The following is a 15110-nucleotide window of genomic DNA, read 5'->3' as shown; positions in this document are numbered from 1 at the left end:
AGAGGCCTGAGGCTCCCTCATGCCGCACCAGCCTGCGTTCATGCCTTGAGGGAGTGACAGCAAGAGCTGAGGACAGCCACCAAAGGTCATCCTTCCAACCTGCCACCCATCTTCCTCTAATGCCCTGCAAAATGCCTTTGATGGTGCGACCACGCTTGGCTTCTCCAACACCAGAGCCCTGCCTGGCCGCCCTCACTCCAGCTCCAGCCCAGGGGGACCCATCTAAGGTAGCTCCACACCACTCCCAAGTACAGATCTGAAGATGCCAACCAGCAGCCTCACCTTGATCAATGTGGCACCTGAAGGGGTGAGCTGTCCCCCCAGCCCCACCACACAATCAGTTAGCTGGGTTAGCCAGGCTGGCTTGCCTCTACAGACTTCAGCACTGGTGGCTGCTCACAGCCCCGATGCATCAGCAGAGACGGCGTTAAACCAGAGACCTGAAACCCCGCCTGGCCCTGGCCGCGGAGCCCGTCCTGCACCCAAAAAGGAGGGATGCTTTCTTGCTCGCACTCCATAAACCACAACCTCAGGGTAGAAACCACATTTGTCACACGGGCAAGCCGCGTGGCAGCCAAGAGAGGTCTGCAAAACATCTGGAAACATCTGAAAGAAACCGGTTTTGAGCACTGGCTTGCAAAGCTTTTCATGCAATTGTCAGTGTTACCAATATTCATGACCCAAATAGTTTTTCTTATTTTTTTTTTTTAAGAATTGTTTTCTTCCAGAAAGAAGCCCCTTTTTTTTTTTCTGGAAAAAAGACTTTTCAAGCAGAAAAAATATTCAAGGAAGATTTTGATTCAAACCTTGCTTGGAAAACTGCCTGCACCGAGGCCAGCACCTTGAGGAAGACTTCCCCTTCGTAGGGCTGCTTTTTGGCAAGATATTAGGGAAGGAGTGAAAAGCAAAAATCAAAGGGGCGACCCCATGCCAAGCCTATTCTCGTGGCACACCCCAGCACACAAAACCAACCCTCCCAAACCTAAAAAAAGAACATTTTCACCCCACTACCAAGCAACAGTTTGCATTTGCCCGCATGCTCCTAACAATAGATGTCAGCAGTGATCCAGGCTGTGCACATCCACGCCATGGTGTCAGCACCGGACTGGTGCAGCCGTCTGGCACCGACACCACGGCGTGGATGTGCATTGCTCTGGCTTCTGCTTCCACCATCCCATGACCGCCAGCCCTGCCCTCCGCCGTGAAGGAGCCTGTTACCTGCTCATACTTCTCCAGCTCCGTGTGGTAGATCTGCCGGATCTGGGAGAGTTTGGCTCTGTAGTCGGAATGCTCCACCGAGTTGTCGGAGCCGGCTCCTCCCGATGCGGCGGCGGCGGCAGCAGCAGCGGCCGAACCTCCTCCTTTTTCGGGGCCCGCTACCCCCTCGGCCAGGAGCATGTTGTCTAACCGCATCAGCTGGGGGTCCGTGGGCTCCTCTTCCTGCGCTCCCCGGATGCTCAGCACTGCAGGAGACACAAAGGGCAGAGCAAAGACTGAGTTGCACCCGGGGCTTAACTTGGGAAAGGGGATGCTCACCCCAGGCTGGACCAGAGGAGCTCAGTCCCCACCAACAGGGCTTTTCTTCCTTTCCCAAGGGTACCCCAACAGTCACTCTGCATCCCGGTCCAGCCCAGCAGTGGTAACAGGGGCACTCCAGCTCCCCGCTCCCGTCCCTGCCTCTTCCCCTCTTTCCCGCAGGGCAGAACCTGCAGAGAGCTCACCGAGGAGGTAACCCAGAAAGCCACACTTTGCGTTCAAGTACGCAGGGAAATCGCTAGCAATGTCAACCAAAAAAACAATAAATGTACCCGTCCCTGCTGCCAGGAGTGACAGGGACTGTATCCCAGTTCAAGCATGGGATGGGAAGTCAGGAGTCTCTAGCCCAGACCTCATCTCACCCAGGAGTCCTCTGATGTCACCTAACGTGTCGTTTACAGCCTGATCCTGCACTGTTTGCATCAGCCATCAACCCCAGATGGCAGAGGAAGAAGCACAGAGCCCAGGGCTGACTGTGCCTCAGTTTCCCCATCTTTAAATACAGACAGAGAGGGCTTGCAAGGCCGTGCTTTCAGCCACCCGGTGGAAAAACAAGCAAAAAAAAAAAAAGTACTAATCACATTTTATTCTTTGGAAAATATCCTTTTTTTAGAATCTGGTCGTTCCAGTGAAGTCTAAACCATGCTAAGAGAAGGAGCGACAATAAATCAATCCTCCCAGAGCAACTTGCCAAGGAGAGAATTTTCCTCCCCTCTTTGTACTCCCCACCTCAATTACTGCTTCAAGTAAAAGTCACCCTCCTGTGAGGGCTCTCCTGAAAAAAACCACACGGGAGCATCCCGACCGCCGCGGGCTGGCTTGGCAAAGGGGCACATCCCCGGTCTGAAGGATGGAGGTGCCCTAGGTGCCCCCCATGTACCCCACCACGGGCCGTGCTCCAACACAGAAGCCTAACCCAAATTTCCACATGCACACACACAGGTGTGCGCAGCTGCAAAATAAATAACAGAAATCCTTGATGAGTGAACAAAAAAGGCATTTCCTAAGAGGAACGAATTGTATTTCCCCATCTTGTCTGGCACAGGAGCTCAAAGCGCTTTGCAAACACACACACCCCCTCTGAGCACATGCTCGTGCACATCCAGAGCTGGGTAATGTTGTGTGGATTTTAATAAAGCCGTGCCTGCTTACACCCCAGATGAATTTGACCCCCCGAATCCGCAGTGCAAACAAGAGCGAGTGGTTTTCCCCATCATTAAAAAGAAAAAAAAAGTCTAAAATCAGTTGGCAATAAGGAGTAAAACCAGAGCAGCTACAAATCTGAGTATGTTCTTCCTCACTCGGAAATAAGTTGGAGAAGGACAGAGCTATTAGCAGTATAAAACTGAAGTAAAAGACCCTGTTGAGAGGTCTGGCTAAAACTAAAAAGAGCTTTTTTTAACGCCTCAAACTCCACTGAATTCATTCTTTTCAGGACTCCAGCATTTATTGGCATTTTTGTGATTAAAACATTCGCTGTCAACAAAGGTGGGAAGGTCAGGGGTAAAGAAAAGAGAGGAAAAAAAGCCCAACAACAGTAAACTTGCCAATAAGGTGAGCTAATAATTCCACGCTAGGGAGGATCGTTTCTATATGGAGGGATGGGGACACGGTGCCAAATTCGGAGCCAGGTGCCAGCTGCCGAGCCCCGAGGAGATGGGTCTGGCATCCCCCTCCACCGTGGGAGGCTTCCCATGGCATCCCGGCACCCAGCCATGCGCCTCGCCGACGAATAAAGCAAGGGGAGAGGTCAGACTTCATCAAGAAAATGGTTTGGGGGCTGCAGTCCATAAACTGAAACAAGAGGTGAAGGCAGCCAAAAGCCTTAAAGAGAGAAGAGGGAAGTGGGGAGGTGACAGGCTATGGGTGAGAGACAGACTTGCTGTGAAAAAAAAAGGAGAACAAACTCCTATTCTTCCAGGAAAAAAACAATCGCAAATTAAAGCACATCAAAAGCCCAAATACCAATGGAAAGCAACACTGGGTAAAAAAAAAAAATGAAAACCCCCCAAAATAAACAAATCAAAAGCAGAGTTGCCAGAACAGCTGCATCTGGATTTCAAAAGGGAAATATTTTTAGATTAAAAATCTCAGGAATCATTGACCTGACAGGCAGGCACGACTGATTAATTAGCTGATGTTTAGAAAGCTGCTTCCCGATGAAAGGCACCGTATAACCCCTGAGCTCTATCACCGCGCCACCCGCGCGGACCCGCACCGCTGGGTGGGCGTGATCCCGAGCACCCTACGGACAGAGGGGCACGTGTCCCCATCGCAGGGACCCGAACCCAGCTGGGACCGTGCGGGGACGGCCTGGGCTTGGCCACGCTCGGAAGTAAATAAATGGAAAGGGCAAGGTGCCTGAGCAGAGCTGGTGCTGCCCGTTCCTCCCTGGAAGGCTGTGCGCGGCCGAGGGGAAGGCAAAACGATTATTTAAAAGCTCCTTTTTTATCTTCCCGGTGCTGTCCCCGGCTCCAAGGCACCTCCTGCCAGGACGCCAGGGGTGCTGGGCTCCCCGGCGGCTCCCACCCTCCAATGTGCCCCCCATGAGGGGTGCGGGCCCCGTTCCGCCGGCCGGGGGGCTCGGGGTGAGTGGGTGCAGGCAGCGCCCAACCCGCAGCATCTGGGCAGCCGATGGTGACAGAGCCCTGCTCTCCCCAGGCCGCCGGCTTTCCCACCAAATTACAATAAAATAAATTAAGCAGAATGATCCCTCCGTGGTCCGGCAGCAAGCTGGAGCCGAGGGGCTGCGGGTGTGCTCCTGCCCGTGCCCGGGCATCTCCAGGACCCGCCATTTGCTGCTCCTGATTAAAGAGAGAAGGGGAAAAAAATAAAAGAAGAACAAAAAGAAAGATAGCAACTGGCAGCCGGCGGGGAGGAAAAATTCATGCAAGACTTTCTGTCCTTGGCGGCTTTCCTGCTGGCTCGGCAGCCCCCGAGCCGCCGCGAATGACGCTAGAGGGTGCTCGGCCCTCGCCGAGGCCCCGCTGCCTCCAAAGGCAATTTTATATAAAAATATACGTACACACACATGCAAATGTGTATGTGTGGATGTGTTTTAAAAACAAAGTCCAGCCCCGCGCCTTGTCCCCGCTGCAAAACGCTCCCTGGGTGACCATGGAGGGGAACCAAGGAGCGTGGCCGCCCCGCGGCCGTGGCAGGGTCACCGTCACCGATGCCAGCAGCGGGAGCAGCTGGGGACCGCTGAGCCACCAGCCTGAGGTCCGGTCACAGATGCCACCAGGGTCACGGCGACCCGTTCCAGCAGCTGGGAAATGGCTCTCAGCTCACATGCTCACTCCTTTTTCCTCCTGAGTTGGGTATCACAGCCACGGTCTGCAGAGGACATTGCCCGAGTCCTGGGCTGGCTCGGTGGTGGGACTGGCCTCGGAGAACCAGGCGAGGAGACAAAGCTGAAAATAGCTCCCCAGCTCCTTGCCTGCCCTGCGATTCAGGGGTGTGAGATGGAAACCGCATGGAGTTGCCAAAGCTTTCACATGCTCCAAGATGTGTCCCACCATCCTGGACATCTCCGAGTAGCACCAGTAGAGCAGCTAGCCCCACGCTCACATGAGATGGGCAGCCAGCACCCCACATGTGTCTGTGTCCCCACACCATGGTACCTGTGCCTGGTGTCCCCATGATCTGTCCTCCAGATCAGAGGTGTGCAGGCAACACAGGCAGAACAACATCACGAAGGCAATCAAACACAATGGGAGTGATGGCAACAGCTCAGCAGGAGACTGTGGCTCGGCAGTGACAGCAGAAAAGGATGCTCAAACCTCCAAGCTCTACCTGTCTTCTAGAAAGGGCAATTTATCCTACTGTGGTCAGTGTCCTCAAGCTGAGGAGATGGGGAATCAGGGCCCTGTCCCAGCCAGACTCCCAGCATGGGACATACCCACTCACAAGGGGATGTAGGCTGTGGTGGTATAGCACTCCCCACCATTTCTCATCCTCATATCTCCCCTTGGGAGTGCGCTCACCCCCAGTTAGGTGCGGCCAGGACTTCTGGGGTGGAAGCCAAAGACCAAGCAGAAGACACTGGAGGACACTATGGCCAAGCAGAAGATACCAGAGGAAGCTAAGGCAAGGTGGAACAGTGGCAACAGCCTCTCCAGGGATGCAATCAGGATATCTTGGAAGAAGACACAGTGAATGACATGAAGCCAACCCAGGTTGCGATGACAAAAGCAGAGGTCCCCAGAGTTGGCATGGCCGCTCATGAGGGCTTTGCTGCACTGGACCAGTGTTCCTCGACTCTCCACTGACTTCAGTGGTCAATGCAGAAATTTGCTGTGACCACCTGGTTAAGATCCCCTCCAACTGCATGAGCTGGCTGTTGCTCTACAGCTCCGTTTGCTGACGCCACCAGCCAAGGGCTGGTCCCAGCGGCTGGACGTTCAAACAAACCCACCCTAAAAAAGAACCCTGCTGCGTGGTTTTGAGTACGGGAGGAGCACTGCCCTCCTGCCCGAGCTGGGCTGCTTCTAAACATGTTTTCTCGTGGTTGTTTCTGCCCATACCCAACTTGCTGAATTGCCTTTCCAGGGGGACATTTTAAAGGAGAAGGAGATTTCAAGTAAATGATTGCAACTTATCGAAAATAATGTGCTACTTAGCATCAGAGACAAGCATCCTGGCAGGCAGAAATGGGAAGCAGTGCCGGAGCAGATGGGAGTAATTAGGTTGTGATTTTCAGAAGGGTTTTCTTTCCTGCCTCCACTGTGCCTAAGATGTACTGGCGGGGGGGGACAACCCGCCCAGCAACAGAGTTTCAGAAGAGACGGACAATTCCTCTGCCACAGCCGCCGGGCTGTGAGCTGCCTTTCGGCGTGACTTTCCCTTGGGGAAACCGGAGCCGCGCCGAGCGGCAATGCCACCGCTGGAGCACTGCTGGCTGCTCTCGCTGCCCTCTTGCACAGCCACGGGCGGGGTGAGATGCCTCCTTCCCCACCAAGGCACTCATCTGCCACCAAAGCACAGACACCTCACCCATGCATCGGATGAACAAGGTCTTGCCCCAGTCCTTTCCCAGACCAGTGGGTGCCCCTGCCATATGGACAACAAAGGCACAGCAGCTCCTCCTTGGGAACCCCAAAACTCCCGCACAGACCCACGTAGCGCACAGCCAGGCTTTGAAACACACCCTGAACGCCAGCCCCCTTCCCACCTTTTGCAATTTAACCACCATCCGCAATATTCGCTTGGGCTCGTGAAGACCCAGCTTCGGGAGTCACACGAGCTCACAGGTTTTCTTTAAACATATGTTTTTACAGCTCCAGGTCTAAAACAACAGCCAGCAAACAGAGGGACAGACGCGATGCCAGCAAATGCCTCTGCTAACAAAACCGGTAACTAATCACGTTATTTTAAGCTGATCTCAATATTCCCTGGAGCCCGAGTCTACATTTGTGAACGCCGAAGATCAACAGCACTGAACCTGGTACAGAAATATTCCCATCTGCCTCATATTTGAGGACAGTTATGCATTAAGTGGCTTGGGGCTGGCTGTCTGCATCCTCCTCGCACTCAGACGTGTAGTCACAACGAACTCAGGAGAGCTGGGGTTTGCCTCCCCGGCTGACCCATGATGGCATGGGCTTGAGTTGCTCTTCCCAAGCTTTCTTTGTGCAGAAAAGCCCCCAGATCCCATGTACCTACCTAAACTACTGTTTTTTTTCCTATGCAAGTATACTTGCAGCCTACTTTCTTCTGCAACAGCAAACCCCAGACACAAAGGAAAATCCGGTGTTTTGGAACTCATCTTTAAACACAAAGTCACCTTCAAGACCCCATGTGCAGAAGGAAGACATGAACTCTCAGAGCTTTGTGGAGGATACTAAAGTACCTCTGGCTGGGTCTTCACACGCCACCCATTCAAGGGTCCGTGTGACACACAGCCACGTAAACGTCTTCTCAGCAAAGCCTATGGTGTCCACGTCAAATGGGTATGAACAGTCTCGGTAATCAAGGTGGAGCACTTCGATGTTAAGTAACCACGTGGAGTTGTAAACCTCGTTTGGATATATTCACCATGTTCACACAAAGCCACTAAGAAAATCAACATCAAAACACAAATACCTATTTCCAAGATAAATGGAAGCTGGAATTTCCAAATACACTGACACACACCTTTCCAGGCAGCAGGAATTAAGAGAAGTTGGGGGTTTTTCTCTTACAATTGACATAAAAGCTCCCCTCCTCACTCCAACCTTTCCAAAACTTACAACTGGATGAACAGATTTTGCTCAGATTTTCCAAAACAGGCTGCCGTGAGATGAGGCATGGAAAATTTCAGCTGGCAAAATGGCTTTTTGTGCATCTACTTATTTATTTATTTCCCAGAAAAAGGAGGAACACTGCGAAACTGATGGGCTGCTTCCGTCATGAATTTTCACAGTCTGAAGCCATAAAGAAAACCAAAAATCCCAGCAACAAATAAAGAAAGAGGCTTACACCCCTAAGTGCTGCAAAGCCACCCTGGACCCTCGCAAACCCACCTCCTCTCCCAACACGGGAGCGTCCATCAGGGCTGTTTGGAAACAAAGCACTTAAACAATTTTGTGAGAGATGCTTTGAAAGGTGGAGAAGTGTTCCTCCAGTCCATAAAGCACACAAAATTGTGATAAGATACGTAATCCCTCAGAGACAGGAGCAAGTCACATCAGTTCAGAGTAATGGTCCATCTAGCCCCAGGGGCCAGCTCCAGCCATGGCCAACAAGCCCTACCGGAGACCCAACCAAGGCCATGACCAACAGCAGGACCATCAGATGCTCAGGGCAGTGGCACTTCCCCCAGCACCCTCCCACCCACTGCCAGTTTTGGGAACTTGCATCGCAACCCAAATTCACATCAATCAAAGATGTTTCCTGAATCAAAAATGAAATCTTCTCCTTCTATTGCACGTTATCGTTCTCCCCCTCTCTTTTTTAAAATCAACATTTAGGTCAATTTAAAAACAAACTGCTTTAAAAAACAGTAACTTCCTCATCTTTTTGGCATAGAAGAGTCCAAATTATTTGCTGAATCCAACCCAAATTAAAAAAAATTTGAATTACCCTCAAACCGTAATTTTGGGGTGTGGGGAATGGGAGAGGGGAATTTATCACATGCCAAAAAGTTTCTCAGCTCCCAGCAGCAGTTCTCCATCGTGTCAGGAGATGCAGCTTGCACGTGCCACGATAGCTGCAGAAGAGAGACATGTATTTCACCACGCTGGCAAAGAGTCTGCACCAGTTTTCTCCTAACCCCATCCCAAATGCTAAATGGGTTGCCATAGTGAGTGAGGATCTGGCAGCGAAATGATCAAAAGGTCTGGAAAATTATCATTAACATGTTGGGGTGGAAAAAAAATCCCCTCCAAACTGAAAAATGATCTAAAATAGCCCTTTCCACAAAATTAAGGCACAATGTTGCAGTGATTATCGAAAACCAGATGAACTCGTCTTTCCAGTCCTTCCCTGCATCCTGCTCCTGCCGACCAGTTTAGCTCATGGCTAGTAACTGAGCCAGGTAGGGACACTTTTGACCCCGTCCCTGCATGCCCAGTTGTGGTTGAATGAAGCACTGAGGATCAAATTTAAGAATTTTCTATTTTTCTCTTTACAGTGCTGAAGCCACAAGCCGGCTCCGCTCACAGATGCTTCACTGCAGGCTGGTGGTCAAGCCCCGTCGGCTTCGGCAGCAAAACTCCCAGCTGTAATTTTCACATCTGAAATGTGGGAGCAGGTAGCACTCGGAAGCCAGAGCCAATTGAACCTCTTGCGCCACGAGCAGATCGCTGAACAGAGGCGGTTTAGTGGCAGAAAGCAGGCTGGAAGTGCTTGCAAACATTAAAAACAAGCCAACCAAAGCCAACCGCCCCACTGGTGGACAAATCACCTCCTCCCCTCCCAGTTGCAGCAGCTTCAAGCCCACCTTTGCCATGTCCCATGGAGCAGAAAACCCTCACAACCCCACCTAATTAAGCAAATCAACTTCACTTCCCCCAACAACCCATCACCCCAGAGCCAAACCCTGGGTGTGAAGGGGTCAACCCTGTCTTACTGGCTCTCTTCCCATGGAAGAGCACAGATAAATTTTGGCCGCACACAGGTCCCCTCCCCATCCCGCTGAGCACCCCCATCCATCCCCAGGCCAGGCTCACGGTCTGGCCGCGAAGCAGGCTGATGCTGGGGAGCGATGCTGGAGCGGGCTGGAGCAATCCCACGCTCAGCTTATCTCATGAAGCAGTTTTCCCCTTTCTAAGCAGGGCAGGATTAGCAGGCTCCAGTTACAGCTCTGAAGTGTAATCAGTCCCTTATCTGCATAGGCAAACCCAGCACATCTCATATTCTCCTGCCACACCGACCACACCGTAAGGGAGAGATTGTCTGCGGCCACCCAGCCTCCTCCATCCCACCCTCCTCCACCTCACGCCAGCCCCTGCAGTGGGCAGGGGATGAGGACCGGGACCCACCTCCAGCTGCTCGGAGCAGCAGCCGCAGGAGATAAAGGAAAGCAGGGTGAGATTCAGTGCTGCCCTGCTGCTGGGCCAGATCTGAGCAGAAGATGTAACCCAGCTAATTGACCACAGGCTGGCCCGGCTCAGGGGAGCAGCATCTGCCACGGAGCAAAGCCAGAGGCTGGGATGGTAAATTGGCATTACAGGCAGCGGAGGGGAGGAGGATAACACAAACACATACATGTGCCCCTTCCCACACCTCTTGGGGTGCATTTGGGATTTTTTCCAACCCTAGATTGTGATATGGGGCAAAAGAATTAGATTTTGCTATCGTGATGAGAAGAATAGTTGGTTAAACACAGGGCTCTGCCTCGGTCCCTCCAACGACAGCACCTGCGGTACCAGTACCTCACCTCCTCCTGCTGGAGTCTGGGTGATGGACCAGAGACCCCTCCACACCACCAAGACAGTAAATTGTCACTGAGGGACAGAGCAAGCCATTGTCCCCACCCCAGGAGACCTGCTGTTGGTCACGCCTGGAGACATGTCCCAGTCCCAGCCCGGACCATGGAGTGGCCCGGAGCACGGAGTGGACGCGGGGCTCCCTAAGCCCCGCAGGAACAAAAGACGATTGCTCCCAGGACAGGTCCAGCCATAAAACCCACCCCCTCTGAACGCCAGTTGGGCTGGGATCTGCCTCCTGCTCCAGCACGGTGCTTTGCATATGAATTCTCCTTTCTGAAAAGAAATGGGTCCTTTGAATGAGCTGAATCTGCTAATGAGAAGCCGGGGCCTCCAGAGCCCCTCTGAGGACAAGGGTCCCGTTTGGATCGCCCCAGGCCAAGCCCTGAAATCTGAGAAGAAACAAAGAGAGGTTTTCCCCCAGAAGGAAGCTGCCTTTCCAGCCTGCTCCCCTCTCCGAAAGGTCATCTCCCCTGGACACGCAGCGCCTGCGAACGGCTGCTCAATGCACAAAGCAGCCAGGGCAAGAAAGTCATAGGTGAAAAGACTGGCGAGAGCCAAGGCTGAAAAGCTGCATTTCAGATTCCCTTCTCCTGCCATCCTTCAAAAAAGATGGCTCGTGAGATGGCAATATCCCACTCAAGTCTCAGGTTTGCTAAATAATTTGAAGGTACCCACTGCCCGTCACACTGCCGAGGGCACTGCCACTCTGTCGCCAAGCTGATGGCCTTGGCACAGGCGAGATTCGGGATTTTGTGCAACACAGATTTCCCAAAGCTCCAGGTCTCAGAGCCAAACCATCACAGGAGATACGCTGGTTTTTCCCTCCCTCTCTCTCTCACAAAGCAGGCAGCGTAGAACCACGACAGACATCTAGCAAAAGCTGGGGACAGACAAGTAACAGCCTCCCCCGCTGCACAGCACCCTGGGGCCATGTCCTCGCCCTCCACTGCCAAGGGACCTCCCCGCCTCCCGCTTACTGGCACGCTCTCTGCCCAGAACCACGTTCCCATTTCCAGCAGTGACCTTCTGATGCAAGGCAAGAGCTGAGCACGGTCCTTGTCACTCCCGCTTACTTGAAGGCAGCCTCATTCCTCGGTGCTTGGAGAAGGTGGCTGCAGGAACAGCATACCCTTTTTTTGGTGCACGCAGACAAGAAGGAAGCAAAAGCAAAGGAAGAAGCAACTATTAAGCAAGGACTCTTCACCCAGGGTGAAACCTCAGGGCTGGGTTGTGCAGTAGGAAACCTACTGCAGTAGGAAACCTACTGAGATTGCAGCTATACAAGTGGATTAGAAGTGCCTACCATCGGTGATCATCATCTCCAAGGTCAGCCATGGCCCAGGGTCTCTGCCTCATGGACGATGGACATTGCTCTTCCCCAAGAGACAGGGGTCTTCCGTTCCAGATGCATTAGAAACCATCCCTCCCCATGTCCACCTCTCCTCCAGCCATGGTACCAGGTGATTCAAAGCCTTCTCCATGAAAAATGTGAACTGAAATAAGTTATATGCCTATGAGGACAGGTCAAATCCAAAGCACAAGAAGCAACCATAACCAAAGGTACTGGAAATCCCACTCAACTCCTGTAGCGTAGCCACCATTTAGATGCAGCGCGTCAGCCACTGGCCAACTTCAGGCGCCTGTTTTTGGTGGTGTTAGTGTTATAGATGTCACCTAGATGACAGGACCAGAGCCAGCGACCCTCGAGCTGACACACATGTCACCCCATGGGTTTTTCAAGTACCACAGCTCTGCAGGACTAAATGTTCCTCTAACTCCTCGCAGACTTGCCTTACACACAAGGTCGTTCTCTCTATGCTATACATAGAACACACCAAAGTCCACCTGAACATTCCTCTTCCATACACTTAGTTTCCAAGCTTGTCCCACCCACAGCACCACAGAGAGGTCACGTTTGCCCAAGCCTAGATGATCCATCAAGCTCCCATGGCTATCTCGAACCCACCTTTGCTGGGACTCAATGATCTCAGGCAAATAAATGAGCACATTTTTTGCACGATGCTCAGTCCCTCACACCACCATGACGACCTGCTGAGCCCGGCGTCAAACCTGGTCCTCGGGCGCGCCAGACAAAGCCTGACTCTTTGAAAGGCAACAGCCGGTCGGCAGCGTTTTAAGGCCAGAAAACAGCTCTGAACGTTCAGTTCCTTCTTTAAATAGAGGCCCCTTCTGTAAACGATCTGTTTGGACAGGAGGGAGAGTGCTGCAAGAGTCCAAGCGCTTGTGAAATAGGATCGGCTGCCTTCGCTCCGGCTCCATTCAAAACATGTGGGGGGAAGAAAGAAACCCCAAACTGGCAAGGCAAGAAAGGAGGAGAGAGCCCCTACACCTCTGCGCTGATGGAAGGGTGCGAGACACCAGAGAAAACGGGGAAAAACAATTAAAAGGGATCAATTAGTGGCATTTCTGTTCCGAGGCGCCTGCGTGTGTTTAATTATATTCCATGCAAGAGGTTGTTGACGCAGATTTCTGTGCTGCGGGGCGGTGGTGTAACGGGATCCGACTCTGCCTTGTACCCCGGACAACCCCTCTCAGGGCTTTACCACCAAGCCGACGTGGTTCGGCAGCACCCTCGGGCAGAGCGGGGCTGACACCCAGCCCCACGGCCAGCGCACTGGTCAGACAGACAGACACACAGCTCCCCCCTGCTCCTGCGAGAGAGGCCCCCCGCCATAAACAGAGAGGAGATTAAAAAGGGAGGGGGAAAGAAAAAAAAAATCTTTGCCCGACTCCGGCTGCGTCCCAGATCAAAGATCATCTCCAGCGAGGCCATCTGGTCCTTGTAAATGTAAAACCAAATTGAAAGCCCTGCCCTCACCTCCTCCGACTCCCTCGGCAATACTGCTTTTACCGGCCGGGGACGGGGAAGGAGCTCGCAAAAGGCATCTGTATGTAATATAGAGCGCCCGTGCAGCTGGGCTGTAGGTTTGTGACCCCCCTTTTTGGTAATCACGAAGCAGAGGTAAATGGTTTCTTTGGATCTCCGGGGGCCCTGTTATTCCCAGGGGCTTTGGGAAGAGCCCACGGCAGCAAGTCTGGGATGGAGGAGGGCTGCTCTGCATCCCCATCGCTTCCCTGCAGCTGAGGACCAGGCTGTCATCCCTGTCCTGGTTTAGAAAGGGACACACTGGGAGATGAAGATGTCCCCACCATCACCAAAACCACGCAGCACCCTCCTTCCACAGCCCAAGCAGGTTTCTCCTACCACTGCTCCCTGCCTGGGATGCAAAAGGGGAGGCAGAGCCCGGCAAATAAACAGAGAGAAAGAGGAGGACTGAACCGAGCGCTTCCAAAAAGGGGATACAACGCATCAGAGCCAAAAATGACTTGTGAAAAACCCCACCACTGCCAACCCAAATACTCTGGGCTTGACTTGAAAGGCAAGTGGGATCCGCCCTGGAGAGGAGAAAGCTACACGGGAGACGTTGCAGGCAAAGAGGAGGCAGCTTGAGGAATTCCTACCCATCAAGCTTTATTGTGTTATTCCAACTAAGCAGAGACAAAAAGACAAATCTCAGCTCCCTACTTTCATTTATAATTGAACCCAGTCCAGAAGGATGGAGCAAGTACCATCTGTAATGCAGAGTGCATTAGCAGCCGGCAGAATGAAATATTCAAATTACTGTAGGCTACCTCGCATTTTAATGACAGGGTTACAAAAACCTGACTTGTAAGTGGAGATTGGGCTGGAAGAACAGAAAGTTTGTTTTTCCAGCGCATGAATTAACCGAACAAAATGTTACTTTCAGGGAAAAAAAAAAGCATTTGCATGGGTGATTCTGCAACATATCCCAACAGGCTCACGAGAAAGAAAAATATTATTCCATTTAGCTATCTTAACTGATGTATTGTCCAGGGAGACGAAAAAACTTGGGGGGAAAAGGGCAAGGCTTCTCCTTTTGGCTGAAGATACTAAACAAATACATGTAGGTACACACAAAGCTTACCAACACGTATGGGTGCCGTACACAGGGATGCACGGCAGCACAGACGTGCATCACGGGGTGTGTTGGTGCAAGACTCACACGAGCCGTAGCCTTTTGATGCCATGCGCTATTTGAATATGCAAATCACCCCTTGATTTTCGTGCTTGTGCCTGTGCCGGGATCCATTCGTTTTGATATCGTTAATCAGGGCTGCCGAAAAGCCTGACACCGTAAGTGGCTGTAGCCCCTAGCAGTAGTCAAGATGGAGTGACAGGCTCCATTTAAGATGTCACAGCATATAATAAAGTGTAAAACTATACTTAAAATACACGAGATCGAAACAATAAACTTGACTCCGGGTTTGAACTTTCTGGGAGAGCAGCCGAGAGACGCGAGCACACGCGTGTGCAAGTGGGCACAGGGCTGGGGTGGCTGGAGAGGACGGGCCCCTCACCACCCTGCCATGCAGGTGGGAGCGAGGAGGGCTGACCTCCCGCGTCCTCCGAAGGAGCCGAGCTTCTCAGCAACCCTACGACAACAACCAGTCTGCATGTGGGACATCTCTGGAGCTTCTAGAGGTGGACGTGGAGGAGGAGGAAGACAAGGAGCCATAACCAGGATCTGCCGGGGACAGAGGGGTCGGCCAGGTCACAACGGGCATCGCAATTCAGGCAAGGAGCCCACCGAAGGGGCTGAGCTTTGCTTCCAGCAGCTC

The 15110-nt window shown here is 52.4% G+C and overlaps 1 protein-coding gene across 3 annotated transcripts in view; it reads right to left on the bottom strand.

Moving 5' to 3' along the window:
- PBX1 (PBX homeobox 1) overlaps positions 1–15110 on the bottom strand; it is a 134053-nt gene that overhangs the window by 26720 nt on the left and 92223 nt on the right. For all 3 annotated transcript variants that reach the window (XM_068416966.1, XM_068416964.1, XM_068416965.1), the window contains one exon: positions 1219–1463. In XM_068416966.1, the coding sequence (XP_068273067.1) occupies positions 1219–1463 (245 nt within the window). The remainder of the gene's footprint in view (positions 1–1218; positions 1464–15110) is intronic.

The sequence above is a fragment of the Nyctibius grandis genome, chromosome 21, assembly GCF_013368605.1.
Source record: "Nyctibius grandis isolate bNycGra1 chromosome 21, bNycGra1.pri, whole genome shotgun sequence".
Lineage (NCBI taxonomy): Eukaryota > Metazoa > Chordata > Aves > Nyctibiiformes > Nyctibiidae > Nyctibius > Nyctibius grandis.
This window is presented reverse-complemented; position numbering and strand designations above follow the sequence as displayed.